Source organism: Piliocolobus tephrosceles, chromosome 17 (assembly GCF_002776525.5).
Source record: "Piliocolobus tephrosceles isolate RC106 chromosome 17, ASM277652v3, whole genome shotgun sequence".
NCBI lineage: Eukaryota > Metazoa > Chordata > Mammalia > Primates > Cercopithecidae > Piliocolobus > Piliocolobus tephrosceles.
In genome coordinates, this window is record NC_045450.1 from 28,772,130 (window position 1) to 28,787,114 (window position 14,985).

At 56.3% G+C, this 14,985-nt stretch overlaps 1 protein-coding gene across 6 annotated transcripts; it reads right to left on the minus strand.

Moving 5' to 3' along the window:
* Window positions 1–1,394: 1,394 nt before the first annotated feature.
* On the minus strand, window positions 1,395–12,060 carry PRSS36 (serine protease 36). 6 transcript variants are annotated; one of them, XM_023191117.1, is made up of 13 exons: window positions 11,918–12,060; window positions 11,686–11,721; window positions 10,620–11,201; window positions 7,572–7,738; window positions 5,717–5,963; window positions 5,471–5,600; window positions 4,865–5,121; window positions 4,609–4,772; window positions 3,895–4,132; window positions 3,641–3,782; window positions 2,661–2,926; window positions 2,463–2,584; window positions 1,395–1,890 (listed from the first exon to the last, which is right to left on the minus strand). In XM_023191117.1, exons 4-13 carry the CDS (start codon window positions 7,614–7,616, stop codon window positions 1,612–1,614), a joined length of 1,890 nt encoding a protein of 629 aa, XP_023046885.1. In that variant the 5' UTR covers window positions 7,617–7,738; window positions 10,620–11,201; window positions 11,686–11,721; window positions 11,918–12,060; the 3' UTR covers window positions 1,395–1,611. The 6 variants fall into 6 exon arrangements, with proteins under 6 accessions (XP_023046885.1, XP_023046883.1, XP_023046884.1 ...); XM_023191115.1 differs by having other exon boundaries at window positions 10,620–11,458; XM_023191116.1 differs by having other exon boundaries at window positions 10,620–11,565.
* Window positions 12,061–14,985: the final 2,925 nt, after the last annotated feature.

Here is a 14,985-nt window from a genome sequence, read left to right on the forward strand (position 1 = left end):
GGTGCATACCTGTAATCCTAGCTACTCGGGAGGCTGAGGCAGGAGAATCACCTGGGAGGCCAAGATTGTGCCACTGCACTCCAGCCTGAGCAACAGAGGGAACTCCATCTCAAAATAAATAAATAAATAGGCCAGATGCGGTGGCTCATGCCTATAATCTCAGCACTTTGGGAGGCTGAGGCGGGTGGATCATCTGAGGTCAGGAGTTCAAGACCAGCCTGGCCAACATGGAGAAACCCAATCTCTACTAAAAATACAAAACTTAGCTGGGCATGGTGGTGGGCATCTGTAATCCCAGCTACTCAGGAGGCTGAGGCAGGAGAATTGCTTGAACCTGGGAGGTGAAGGTTGCAGTGAGCTGAGATTGCGCCATTGCACTCCAGTGTGGGCGACAATAGCAAAACTGTTTCAAAAATTTAAAATAAATAAAATAAATAAAAATACAAAAATTAGTCGGGCGTGGTGTCTTGGGTCTGCAATCCTAGCTACTTGAGGCTGAGGCAGGAGGATCGCTTGAACCCAGGAGAGGCGGAAGTTGCAGTGAGCCGAGATTGCACCACTGCACTCCAGCCTGAGCATCAGTATGAGACTCTGTCTCAAAAAAAAAAAAAAAAGGTGGAGATGGGGGTCTTGCTTTGTTGCCCAGGCTGGTCTGGAATGCCTGGCCTCAAGTGATCCTCCCAAAGTGCTGGGATTACAGGCATGAGCTACTGCACCCTGTCTCTGGTTTTGCTTTACTTTTTAATTGTAGATTCATTGGCTGGAAACCACCTTCCCTTTTCCTGTGCTCAAACATCACTGGTATGATCTCTTCCCGATCCCAGCCAGGGGTGTCCACATGTGTCCCCACTAGATTGGGAGGGCTTTGTGGGCTTATATATCAGACCCCAATTGTGCCACGACTTAGTAGCCACCAGGGAACAGGGGTTGAATGAATGCAGGAAGGTGCAGGTAAGCAGTGGGTGAAGGAGTGGGGTTCACATACAAGGGACCCAAGTTCTGGGCAGAATGTGAAAGCAGCGGACCCTTGAAGGGCCCATGTGTTGTGTGTGTGTGGGGGACACATCGGAGCATCATGCATTGAGATGTGTCTATGGCAGGCAGCGAGGGCAGCAGGTCTGAGCTGGGGTTGAGATGTCCGGCACGTGCCGAGGGTGCTGACTCCACTGGACAGGTGACACACAGCCAGCTGGCCACCCGACCTCCCTGCCCTGGGGCAGGAATGAAGGAATCGCTGCCAGGTTACCAAGGTGCATTTCCTGAGAGCCCAAGACCTGACTCAGAGGCCGGAGGAGGGAGGAGGGAGGGGACCTCCCCCTTGGGCTTCCCGCATAGCCTCTGATGCCCAGCCCCTCAGCCTGCCCGCAGCAATGCCACAAGGCCACACAGGTGCCTGTGTTTACACCTTTACTGTCCCGCTCCTCCCGCCACCCCCAAGGATTCCTGGGTTCAAAATAGCCCGGGCACTGAGGCCCAATTAGCCCGAGCCGCTGCAATCTAGGTGGGTGGGGCCCTTGAGGTTCCAGCCGGCTGGGCCACATTCCAGCCACACTGGGCGGGAAGTAGAGGGTGGGAAGTAGAAGGGGGAAGTGGCGCCGGGACCCTAGCCCCTCAGCTCTGGATCAGGAGAGTCAGCAGGAGCAGGAAGTGGACTGCACGCGGGGATCCTGAGGCCTTGGCCAGTTCTGGAGGACAGAGGTTGCTGCCTCCAGTAGGCCAGTGTGGGGAGCCACTGGAAGGCAGGAAGTGGGCCTCTCCCACTGTCTGGGAGATCCAGGCCTCTTCAGGACCAATGGCGGCAAACAGCTCCCGGCTCCCTGGAACAGCCATGCCCACGAGGACCCAGGAGCCTTCCGCTGTCTGGCATAGGAGGGGCGGTGCTGAGGTCATCTGCAGAGTCGGAGCGAGGCCACGTGGGTCTGCTGCCCTTCCTCTTGGTCCCCTGCCCCTTCCCCCAGGGTCTGGCCACGAAGCACTCTGGTCTGCATCCCTAGACATCCAGGTCCCCAGTTTCTCTCCGGGGTCCAGCTAGGGTCCCATTTGGGGCCAAACACCCAATAATTCCAGTCCTGGCCAGGTGCGGTGGCTCATGCCTGTAATCCCAGCACTTTGGGAGGCCAAGGTGGGCGGATCATTTGAGCCAGGAGTTTGAGTCCAGCCTGGCTAACACGGTGAAACCCCGTCTCTACTAAAAATACAAAAATCAACCAGGCGTGGTGGTGCATGCTTGCAATCCCAGCTACTAGGGAGGCTGAAGCAGGAGAACTGCTCGAACCTGGGAGGTAGAGGCTGCAGTGAGCCAAGATCGTGCCACTGCACTCCAGCCTGGGCGACACAGAGACTCAGTGTCACAAGTATGTCTCAACAACCAAGCCACTCTTCCAATCCTGCTCTCTCTCTAGGGTACCACAGTCCAACACTGCCTCTCTCCTGCCTACTCCGGGATGCCCAGGCCCCTTTACCTCACACCTGTTCTCCTGCCCCTCTGCATACAGGACACAGAGGGTTCCAGGGGGCAGGATTCCCTGATAGAGGCAGTGGCAGATTCGTGGTGTCAAGATGGAGACAGCAGCAGCCACAGGGACTGGGGAGAGGAGACAGACTTGTTCCAGGGCTCTGGCCTCCAGCCACTCCTTGTTCCCGCAACCCAGGAGTCTCACCTCGGTCCTGGGGTTCTTTCCAGCCCAACACCCAGCAGCTGGACCCCGGAGGGATACCCGCCGGGTGGAGACAGATGGGTAGGGCTGATGGGGAGGGCTCCACCCGGGAGCTCAGCTCCAGGAGGGCCAAGGGGGGCCTGAGTCCCAGGTGCCGGGGCAGCCGGATGCTGATGACCAAGCGGGATACCTGGTGGCCCTGTGGGAGGGGGCTGGCCCCTGCCCGGCCCAGATACACTTCAATGTAAGGCACTGTTGTAGAGCCTGGCCTGTTGGAACAAGGCCCAATGTAACCTTCTGCTCCTCCCATTGCAGGCAAAGTCCTTTCCAGCCCAGGGGAAGGGTGACTCTCTGGGGTCATGCCACTCACTCCTTCATCATCTCTCCTTCCAAATCTCCCTTCCAGGTCAAAACATCTCCCAGTGCTGTAAGATTCTTCCCTCACGCCCCACCCCGGACAGAGTCTTGCTCTGTCGCCCAGGCTGCAGTGCAGTGGTGCAGTCTTGGGTCACTGAAACCTCTGCCTCCCGGGTTTGAGTGATTCTCCTGCCTCAGCCTCCCAAGTAGCTGGGTAACGTTACAGGTGCCTGCCACCACCCCTGGCTAACTTTTGTATTTTTAGTAGAGGGGTTTCACCATATTGGCCAGGCTGGTCTTGAACTCCTGACTTTGTGATCCGCCCGCCTCGGCCTCCCAATGTGCTAAGATTACAGACATGAGCCATTGCGCCTGGCTGTAAGATGCTTAAAAGGAGACTATCCCACTATTTTAAGAGTCCTCTGGGCCAGGCACGGTGGCTCATGCCTATAATCCTAGCACATTGGCCAAGGCAGGAGGATTGCTTGAGGCCGGCCTGGGCAACACAGCAAGATCCCATTGTTAATTTTTTTCAAACAAACAAACAAACAAACAACAAAAACAAGTCTTTGGCTCTGTTCCATTCTCCCATCCCGCCTCTCGCCTAGGAGATGAGTAAGACCCACCTGAGGACACAGTGAGTGGCTGCCAGGACCCAGCCTGGGGCCAGAAGGATCCCAGTGCAGACTCGATCACCAGCCACATGCACCTCTGCCAGCCAGGGCCAAAGGACCCCCACTGGAGCAGCCTCCGGCCGCAGGCCACAGGCTAGGGAGAGGAGGTGGCTACCTTAGTTGGGGCCCCATGGCTGACCCCTGAGCCCCTGCCATGGGTCTATGCACCCCCAGGAGCCCCTAGAGCCCAAAGGCGTCCTGCTCACCACCATGCTGTGTGTGTGGGGGACAAGTCTGTGTCTCAGTCTCCTCCCCATCAGGGCCCCAATCCCAGGCTAGCTGGTCCTCCAGGTAGGCTCCCTGAGTCACATGGCTGATCCATGGGCCATGGGTCTGCACAGGGAAGAAGGCTCGGGGACGTAGACAGCCACTGGGGAAGTCTCTGATTCCAGCCAGAAACCAGGTCCCCTCTTCCTGGCACAAAAGGCTCCAACGCGAGTCATTCTGCAGCAACAAAGTGCATGTGTTACTTTCCTCTGCGTGTGTGCAGAGAATATCAGAACTCCTGGGGCTTTCCAGGACTCCAGATTTTCCCATTTGCAGAAATATCAAGTTCCACATTCTCCAAATCAGACTCCAAATACTAATTTGTGTAAGAATTCAGCCCTCACTTTAGGATTCTCCTTAAATCCAGGGACAGAGAGACACCATAGCACCAGCTCAGGGCCCGCTTCAGCCCCCTCCCAGAAGTTCTCCAGGGCCAGGCCCCGCCCCCAGTTCGTTCTGGCCCCGCCTCCACTCTGGCTCCGCCCCATTCCCAGTTCCGCAAGTCCCGCCCCTCCCTAGAGCCCACTCAGACCCGCCTTCCCCAGGCCCCGCTCCCTCCCTAGAGCCCACTTGGACTCGCCTTCCACAGGCCCCGCCCTCTTCCCAGAGCCCTCTCGGACCCGCGTTCCGCAGGCCCCGCCCCCGCCGCTTACCCAGCAGTGGCCCGCCTCCGCCTCCTCCTGGTAGGCAGGGCAGAGCGCGTGCGGCGGGTCTCCCGGCGGCGGCACTGCCGCCCCCTGGCGGCCATACAGGCAGTGGCACCACCAGCCGCCTAACAGCTCTGCCTCCAGCAGCGCGCCTGGGCCAAGCGCGGGTTCTGGAAGGGAAAAGGCAGGGAGCTCGCGCTGCGGCGCAGACGGCCCCTGCACCACCCGGTGCCGCCCCGGCCAGCGCCGGGCCCCGGCTCACCCCCGCGGCCCCAGCGGGCCAGGCGGCAGCGGCTTCCGGGCAGGAAGTAGTGTTCCGGGTGGGGTAGGCACACGGGCCTCGGAGCCGCGCTCAGGTTCACAGGCGTGCGCAGCTGCAGCAGCGCCAGGTCCGAGGAGTCGTCCCACGAGGCGTTCTCGTGCTGCACCAGGCTTGCCACCCGCTCCGCGCGTGGGCGTGAGGGTAGCAGCACGCGCCAGGCGTCGAGGTCGCGGGGCGGCCTGTCGGAGGTGCTCGGGCTGCGGAATAGGGGGCGAGGGACGTGGGCCGGATCCCGCACACGTGGCTAGAAACCTCGCACCCCTGGCTTAGACTCGCCTGGCGAGGATCCTGCATCCTGGCGGGATCCCCACGCTACCCCCATTCCAGCGGCTCACTTACACCCCCGCCTCCGGGATTGAACTTCTACCATGCTTCTATCCACCCCTGCCAGGCCAGGACCCCTCTTTTTGTGCTGGATCCTACACCTCCGAATGGGATCCCGCACGCCCCACACCCCCCAGGGGAGGGGCTGGGGCCAAATAAATGGTGTCTCAGGCTGATGTAGGGAGGGGCAAGGATCGGCTTGAAACGTAGATTTTCACTCACTACAGAAAGCAGCTGGCAGGTGCCAAGACCCAGCTTTCAGACACCAGTGCCCCATGGCAGGGTCTGGATCCTGGTACCATCACCTGGGCCTCCCAGGGCCAGGCCCCTGGCCGCGGGGCCTTCCCACACTCTGAGAGGCGAGAGACCTGGGTCAGTGGGCCTCCTGCACCCCAATCACTCCCAGCAGTCTCCATCCCAACTCACTCTCCCGCGTCCCACTCACATCCAGGGGTGCCACCCACTCACCAGGCAGGGCAATGGTACAGTTCTCCCTGGGCTCCTGGGGATCTGACTGGGGCTTCTGAGGCTGGATTGGAAAGGCAGGGCCAGGCTCTGAACCCATCACCTGTTCTCGTATCCATGCCTCATAGTTAGCCACGGCAGTGAAAACTCCAGGGCGGTTTCTCCGTCCACAGCCGAAGCCAAAGCTGGTGATTCCTGCCTGGAACCAGCGGCCACCTTCCTCACAGACCAGGGGCCCCCCAGAGTCACCCTAGTGACAGATGACTGCATGTCAAGGGGTCAGCCCAGGGACCCACCGTTTATACTGGCCTCCTCGAAAAGGTCCTGCACCTTCTTTTGGCCCAAGATACACCACCTTCTCCCTTCTCCTAGAAACCCTCCTTGGCTAGGCCTTGTCCTCTGCATTCCCTGGGGCTCTAAACAGAAGAAAACCCTGTAAGCAGAAGGCCGATGGCAGCCAGAGCCAAGAGCACTGGGGGAGTGTGTTCAAGACCACGAAAGAGAATCCTGCAGGTGTCATCAGAGCCAAGTGATTCTTGTCCAGTTACTAGCTCAAATAATTCCCCTCCCTCCCTTCCTTCCTTCTTTCCTTTCCTTTCCTTTTCTTTCTTTCTTTTCTTTTTTGAGACAGCCTGGGAGTGCAGTGGTGCAATCTCGGCTCACTGCAACCTCTGCCTCCCGGGTTCAAGTGATTCTCCTGCCTCAGCCTCCCGAGTAGCTGGGACTACAGGTGTACACCACCATAGCCGGCTAATTTTTGTCTTTTTAGTAGAGATGGATTTTCTCCATGTTGGCCAGGCTGGTCTCAAACTCCCGAGCTCAAGTGATACGCCTGCCTCGGCCTCCCAAAGTGCTGGGTTACAGGCGTGAGCCACTGTGCCCAGGCAGTTCCTCTCCTTTTTTGAGACGAGGTAGCACTATGTTGCTCAGTCTGGTCTCAGACTTCTGGGCTCAAGTGATCCTCCTGCCTCAATTTTCTGACTAGCTGGGATTACAGGCATGAGTCACTGCTCCTGGCAATGCTGTCTTTGGTTTTTAAATTCACTCGGCGTCGGCTGGACATGGTAGCTCATGCCTGTAATCCCAGCTACTTGGGAGGGTGAGCCAGGAGAATGGCTTGAACTTGGGAGGTGGAGTTTGTAGTGAGCCAAGATCGCGCCATTGCACTCCAGCATGGGCAACAAAAGCAAAACTCTGTCTCAATAAATAAATAAATAGCCGGGTGCGGTGGCTCATGCCTGTAATCCCAGCACTTTGGAAGGCTGAGGCAGGCAGATCACCTGAGGCTGGGAGTTCGAGACCAGTCTGACCAACATAGAGAAACACCATCTCTACTAAAAATTAGCTGGGCGTGATGGCACATGCCTGTAATCCCAGCTACTTGGGAGGCTGAAGCAGGAGAAATCGCTTGAACCTGGGAGGCGGAGGTTGTGGTGAGCTGAGATCATGCCATTGTACTCTGCCCTGGGCAACAAGAGCAAAACTCCGTCTCAATAAATAAATAAATAAATAAATAAATAAATAAGTTCACTTGGCCAGGCGCAAGTGAATACAAAATTAGCAGGCTGTGGTGGTGCATGCCTGTAATCTCAGCTACTTGGGAGGCTGAAGCACGAGAGTCGCTTGAGTGGTGGAGGGGGTGGGGAGCTTGCAGTAAGCCGAGATTGCGCCACTGCAGTCCAGCCTGGGTGACAAAGTGAGGCTCTGTCTCAAAATACACAAGCAAAAAAATTCACATCAACTCCATCGCTTGGCAATCTTGTCCTTTTGCAGATGAGGCTAGGAGAGATGTCATTTATCTGTTTGTCACCGGTTAGGACTCTGGCCCTGCCAGGCAGTTGCAGGGGCCTTCCCTCACCTGGCAGGTGTCCCTGCGGCCCTCTGGGTAGCCAGCACACAGCATCCCTGGCAATATCTGGAGAGTGAGGTTGAAAGGACCGGGCTGGCTGTAGAGACACTGACAGGTGGCCTCACCCAGCAGCCTTAGCTCCACTTCCTGTAGCACCCAGGGGAGAGGCAGAGGATCTGGGGGCAGAACCAGAGAGCAGGTGCTGTGAGGCAGGTATGGTGTCCCCAGTTCCCAGGATTCAGGTTTGCCCCCTGTGGCTGCTTCTTGGACATCAGCTAGATCCCCCATGGCCTCTCAGCCCATCACATTCACCACATCTCCTGCTGCTTCTCTCTATTCTTTCTACTTCTTCATCTCAGAAATGGTCCCATCAAGCTCCTAGTGAGAGCTGCCATGCATGGTTGTGCAGGTTGTGCACTGCAACAAAGGATGCAATTTAGGGACTGTAATCATTAAGTCTGAGCTCTCATGTGGAGTTGTGTTGGTCCAGAGACATCTTTTCGCAAAGATGCCATACGGACTTGACATGATCCTGTCTGGAGTTGCCAAGCATGGAATCTGGGTGTCATCCCTGTCTCCTCTCTCAACTCCCCACCCCCAGTCAGTTCCCAGTTCATGAAAACCTCTCATTTGTGACTTCTTGGCATTCTCACCAACTACCCTAATTGAGGATGCATAGCTTTGGGCCTGGATAACTGACTCAGTCTTCTGATCCACTCTTCACTTCAGCAGTGAAGAGGAATGTTACTCAAGTTCAGTTCTGATCTCACCAAGAAAAATAAATGGATCCCACTGTCCAAACCTAGTGCTGCAGCCCCATCCTGCTTTTGATGGAAACAGCTTTAGGATCCAGAAAGGTGGGGGGAAGTACAGACAGAACTCCTTCCCCATCACACTCAGAATCTGAGGTCAAAGGCATGGTGGCTCACGCCTGTAATCCCAGCATTTTGGGAGGCTGAGGCGGGTGGATCACCTGAAGTCAGGAGTTCAAAACCAGCCTGGTCAACATGGTAAAACCCTATTTCTACTAAAAATACAAAATATTAGCCGGGCATGGTGGTGGGTGCCTGTAATCCCAGCTACTTTGGAGACTGAAGCAGGAGAATGTGCTTGAAGCTGGGAGGTGGAGGTTGCAGTGAGCCTAGATCGTGCCATTGCACTCCAGCCTGGGCAACGAGAGCGAAACTCCGTCTAAAAAAATAAAAAAATAAGTAAAATAGCCGGGCGTGGTGGCTCAAGCCTGTAATCCCAGCACTTTGGGAGGCCGAGACGGGCGGATCACGAGGTCAGGAGATCGAGACCATCCTGGCTAACATGGTGAAACCCCGTCTCTACTAAAAAATACAAAAAACTAGCTGGGCGAGGTGGCGGGCGCCTGTAGTCCCAGCTACTCGGGAGGCTGAGGCAGGAGAATGGCGTAAACCCGGGAGGCGGAGCTTGCAGTGAGCTGAGATCCGGCCACTGCCCTCTAGCCCGGACGACAGAGCGAGACTCCGTCTCCAAAATAAATAAATAAATAAATAAATAAATAAATAAAATAAAATAAAAATAAATAAAAAAGAATCTGAGGTCAGGTGATGGCTGAAGCTGTACTTGGGGCTCACCAGGGAAGTTGGGGATTGTCCTGGGCGTCCCTGGAGCTGGTGGAGTGCTCTGGCCCTTAGTCTGATCTTAAGGCCTTCATGGTCAGCCCTCAGCAGCCTTTGCAACCCAGGTGCCTGTCCCCTTCTCACTCCAGCCTGGCATCCTGGGTCTTCTTCATCTAACATGCCTTATCTGGGTCCACAGGGTGGCCTTCATCTCCCCCCGTCTTCCTGCACCCTGTCTTCAAAAGCCTCTGCAGAAATCTACTTCTCTGGGTGCCCATTGTCAGGACGGCCTGGCCCCATTCACACAAATTTCCTGGGGCTCACATTGATGCTTCCTTGTCACCTCCCGCCCTCATGAGACCTCCACAAGCAGAGGCTGTGGCATCTCCCCCTGCAGCACCTTCCCAAAGCCCCCAGGATGGGCACAGGTCTGACCACGGCCGATGGGGATATTTGTGGGGACCCTGGGAGCATGGAAAGCTTGGGTGATGGGGATGAGGGGGATGGAGATTCGGTCTATTCCCCCCCACCTTCTAACATAATGTGTGCTTATTTATTGAACTTGTTGTTTGTCTATCTGCTAGGATGTAAACTCTGAAAAGGCAGGATTTTGGCTTTTTATGTTCACTGGTGTCTCTCTAATGCCTAACACAGTGCCTGGCACGTAGAAGGTGCTCAAGAAATATCTTGAGTGAAAGAATGACTGAGTGAATGATGGTGGGTAGGGAGAAGAGAGGAGGTAGGGAGTACAGAGATGAGTGGGGGTGGATGGGATGGGAGGAAGGCGGATGGGAGGGAGGCACAGACTGGCATTCACTGAACATCTATTATAGGCCAGCCTTGTGTTTTACTGCTTTGCTATAGGTTACCTGAGGTGAAGTATCTAAAGTGCATTGGTTATTGCTATGCCAGGCGCTGTCCTATGAACTTTATATGGACTTTCTCATTTAATCCACCCAACCACCTCTTGAAGTGGGCATGGCTATTTTCCTCGTGTTACAGAGGAGGAAATGTACTGGGTGAAGCACTTTGTCTGACATGGTAGAGCTGGGATGGGAACCCTAGTCGGAGCCTAAATCCAGGAAAGAAAATACTGGAAAGAAAGGTGAGGAGGGAATGGGGTGCCTGTGGGTGATTCCGTGGTCTTAGTTTGAGAATCCTTGTGGGGAGAAGGTTCCATGGTGATTGGTGTGGGATTCATCTACCAACTCGCGGAAACCTACCCTCCAAGACGCCCCACCAGACTCCTCTCTGTTCCGAGGCCCCGCCCTAGGAACCTCACCTCCCGAAACCCCGCCCCAAGAACGTCACCTCGAGGACCCGCCCTAAGAACCTCACCTCCAGAAGCCCCGCCCTAGAAACGTCACCTCCCGAGGCCCCGCCCTAGGAACCTCACCTTCCGAAGCCCCACCTCCCCGAGGCCCCCCTTCTTGTTCTGTCCCATTCACCTGCCTCCTGGACGTCTCACCTGCCTCCTGGACGTCTCCCCAGCCGGTGGCCCAGCAGGTGGTGCCGTGCGCGAAGCGGTGTGAGGCGCGGGGCAGGCAGACGGGCCGCACGGCGGGGCCCAGGCTGGCGGGTGAGGCCAGGTGCAGCAGGGCCAGGTCGGCGCCCAGCTCCACTTGGCTGTAGTTGACCGGCACCACGATGGCGGCCACTGCGCGGGTGTGCGCCCCGTACAGGGGCCCGTGCTGGGAGTGCACGCCCAGCAGTACCGACCACTCGGCCGCGGGCTCCAGCGTCCCGTTCCTGCGCTCGGCCGGGGCAGTAGGAGGTTAGGTTGACCCTATGGAGGGGGCAGACCCTCGTGGGGGGAAGGGGCTCAGAGCCAGAGGGGCAGGTGCTATCCGATCCAGATTTGGTGCTGATACTCCTCAAGGGTTAAGGGCAAATCCGATCTTGAGGTGGTGGTGGGGGGTCATTGGAAAGCTGGGATTCAGACTCGGATATTCAGTGGAGTGGTGGGACCAGTACGGCAGCCTTGCCCCACTCGGAACCATGATGCCTCGAAGAGCACCTCGCTTTGGGGACAGCTCGGCTCCAAATTATCCTTGAGGACGGAAGTGGGGCGGGAGGAGGGGATCAACTGCGGGGGCGCGGCTGGCCTTTGGCGGAGAGGGGCTGGGTCCAGGGCGAATACTCACGTCATGAAACAGTGAGCAGCAGAGAGGACCCAGGAGGGGGCGATAAGGGAGCCCCCGCAGATGTGGCCACCCCCATGGTGTAGGCTCACCTGCCAAGGCCAGGTGCCCGGCTGCGCGTCTGAGCCCCCCACGATGCGGGCCGAGGGCTCAGAGAGCCCGCAGTCTGCAACGGGGAGCCGTGGAAGTCAAAGCCCACCTCAGGTTCCCCACTCCAGAAGCCCAGGTAACTCAGCATGACGCCCCGTCCTCCACCCATTTCAGTTTGCCCCTCTGAACAAAGAACATAGAGGATCCAGGTTTGTCTACATTTCTGGTCTTTTCCACCTCCCTCATGGCCTGACCAGCCTTAGCCTCCTTTAAGGTCTGAGGGTTCCAAGGCCTCTTCCTTACCCAGATCTTCAGGTTCTTCCTGGGTGGGACTGAGAGCTGGGAGCCAGAGGGTAAAGAGAAGAGGACACTTGTGACTTCCAGACCTCCACCGTCCAGCCCCACTTCCTGCTCTCCAACCCCCGACCCTATCTTCCCAATTCCCTGTCTATTCAGCAACCCCTGCCAGCACCCATGCCAGGCCTCTGGTCTTTCTGCCTCTGCACATGGCTTTCCCCCAGTCCGGCTGCCTTACCTGAGTCCTGGAAGGCTCCTGGGATGGGACTGATGACTGGAAAGACAGAGGCAGGCAGGAAGAGGCTGGTGACTCGCACTCAGTAGATGCCCTCCCTGACTCCCTCCCCTAGCCTCCGTCTCCCCAGGGCACCCAGGCCTCCCTCTCCTTCCTCTGATACACCCTCGCCTTCTGCTGCCTCACTTCCTTCCTTCTGATGTCCTCCTCCCCACACGGAACCCTGCTCCGTGGAATCCTGCTCTCCAGTCCCTCAGATGCTAGGACCCAGGCCCTTTGCAGCCACTTCTGTCCCCTGAGGTTACCAAGCATCACAACGGGGAGGAACAGGTGCCCGGCCATGGCGTTAGAGTCAGAGGAGGCAGAGCCAAGTGAAGGTCTGCTCCTTGCAGGGCTCTGTCACTGCCCAGGCAGCCCGTGACTCCTGATGGTCCCAGGGGCAGCCCCACCCTCCCTGGCTGGAGCCCATCTCTGGAAATCTGAGAGGATCTGGGGCTGGAAGGGGGAAGTTGGGGAGCCTGAAGGCCCCACCCAGAGCCCTGAGCACATCTCACATCTCTGGAGGCCCAGGGTGGGGGTGGGGGACAGGTGTCCTAGCTCCAGGACACCTGTTGGGTGGGAGAGGGAGGGATGAAAAACACTGTAGGCAAAGGTCAAAGAGGAGGACAGTGTTCTGGGTCCTTGATGAGCAGTGGCCCTTAGGACAGGGGAAGTGGCCCCTCACGGGCATGACTCATCGGAGACCTCACCTCTGTTTGGGGTGCGGCTGCCCCAGTGGCTTGGCCTTTTCTTCTCACACAGCTCTGGTTACTGGAGCTGCTGGCCAGGTCCAGGACAGGAGCCCTAGGGAATTCAATCCCATTCCAACAGAAGGATCACAGATTCCAGCAGGTTGGGCAGGGCATAGGGACCCTGGGAGGGGGCTGGGCAGGCTGGTGAGGTTGAAAAAGCCTCCACCCTGCTCTGTGTTCCAGTGACAATGCTCTCAGCTGCCCTGTCACTTACTCTGTGTGACTTTGGGAAAGTCACCCAGCCTCTTGGTGTGTATCAGTAAGAGCCCATTTAAGGGACATACGACTTGGCCAAGCACGGTGGCTCACTCCTGTGATCCTAACACTCTGGGAGACTGAGGTGGGAGGATTACTTGAGGCTAAGAGTTCAAGACCAGCGTGGGCAACATAGCAAGATCCCATCTCTACAAAAAACTAAAAAATACAAAAATTATGAACGGCAAGGCTTGGTGGTGCACACCTGTATCCCAGCTACTTGGAAGATGAGGTGGGAGGATTGCCTGAGCCTGGGAGGTCGAGGTTGCAGTGAGCTATGATTGTGCCACTGCACTCTAGCCTGGGTGACAAAGCGTGACCCTGTCTGAACAACAACAACAACAACCACAAAAATAAGAAAAAGAAGAAGAAAAGGAGGAAAGAAACATATGACTCTTCAAAGAGGAGTTGAAAAAAGTTTAAGGAAGAAAGTATAGAGGTGTAGGCAGGGTCAAAGTAAACCAAAGAGGCCAGGTGGCTCATGGCTGTAATCCCAGCACTGTGGGAGGCTGAGGTGGGCAGAGGACCTGAGGTCAGGAGTTCAAGACCAGCCTGGCTAACTTGGCGAAGCCCCATCTATACTAAAAACACAAAAATTAGCCAGGTGTGGTGGAACTCACCTGTAATCCCAGCTATTAGGGAGGCTGAGGCAGGAGAATCTTGAACCCAGGGGGCGGAGGTTGCAGTGAGCCAAGATCGCGCTGTTGCACTCTAGCCTGGGTGACAAGAGCAAAATTCCATCTCAACAACAAAAAGAAGGAAACCAAAGAGGGATGGTAACGCACCCTGGGGCCAGCAATAATGGAGAGCCCTTGCTACCTGCTGGCCTGAAGAGGCAGAGAGAGGGCAGTTACTGGAATCCAGCAAGAGCTGCAGCTGTGGGACAGACAGCTGTTAGGAGCCATGGCCTTTAGTAGAGAAATGCAGCCTTTACCAGCAGAGAGGGAGCTGGGAAAGAAAAATCCCTATCTCACTCTCCTCTCATCCTCTCTATGTTTAATCAAACCAATTAAAAAATTTTTAGAGACACGGTCTCACTCTGTCACCCACGCTGGAGTGCAGTGCTGTGATTATAGATCACTGTAACCTCGAATTCCTGGGCTTAAGCGATCCTCTGGCCTCAGCCGCCTGGGAAGCTGGGACTACAGGCATGCACCACCATGCCCAGCTAATGTTTTTTTTTTTTTTTTTTTTGAGACGGAGTCTTGCTCTGCCGCCCAGGCTGGAGTGCAGTGGCCGGATCTCAGCTCACTGCAAGCTCCGCCTCCCGGGTTCACGCCATTCTCCTGCCTCAGCCTCCCGAGTAGCTGGGACTACAAGCGCCCGCCTCGTCCCCTGGCTAGTTTTTTGTATTTTCTATCAGAGACGGGGTTTCACCGTATTAGCCAGGATGGTCTCGATCTCCTGACCTCGTGATCCGCCCGTCTCGGCCTCCCAAAGTGCTGGGATTACAGGCTTGAGCCACCGCGCCCGGCCTCCAGCTAATGTTTTTTATTTTTGTAGAGATGGGGTCTTGTTATGTTGCCCAGGCTGGTCTCAAAGTCCTGTCTCAAGCGATCTTGCTGCCTCAGCCTTCCAAAAGTGCTGGGATCCTCCCATCCTCTGATCACCCACTGGCTCCTCTCATTGTCTGAAACCTCCCAGAGGCCAGAGTGCAAGGGAGCCCATTATATGGTCCATAAAGGTCACTCTTGGGGAACAAATCAGGGTGGACAGCAGAAATGTAGGGTCAACCCGGGAATATCCACACATGTATATCTATCTTCTTACCGATAATACCAGCTAATAATAATATTGGTCTATGAGTCCAGTTGCCCTAGAAAACAGGCCTAGGCAAAGCCTGCATGCTTATGCTTAATTGGGAGGTGCAATCCCAGGGTGGCAAGAGTGAGGGAAAAGGAGAAGTGAGCAGGAAGAGGGAAAATGCAAATTCAGCCACCCAACAACGGACTGGACTCAATCGATAAACCTGCTAGCCTTAACCCGTCCACAGGAAACGATGGAGGTAAACTGAGTCTTCACTTC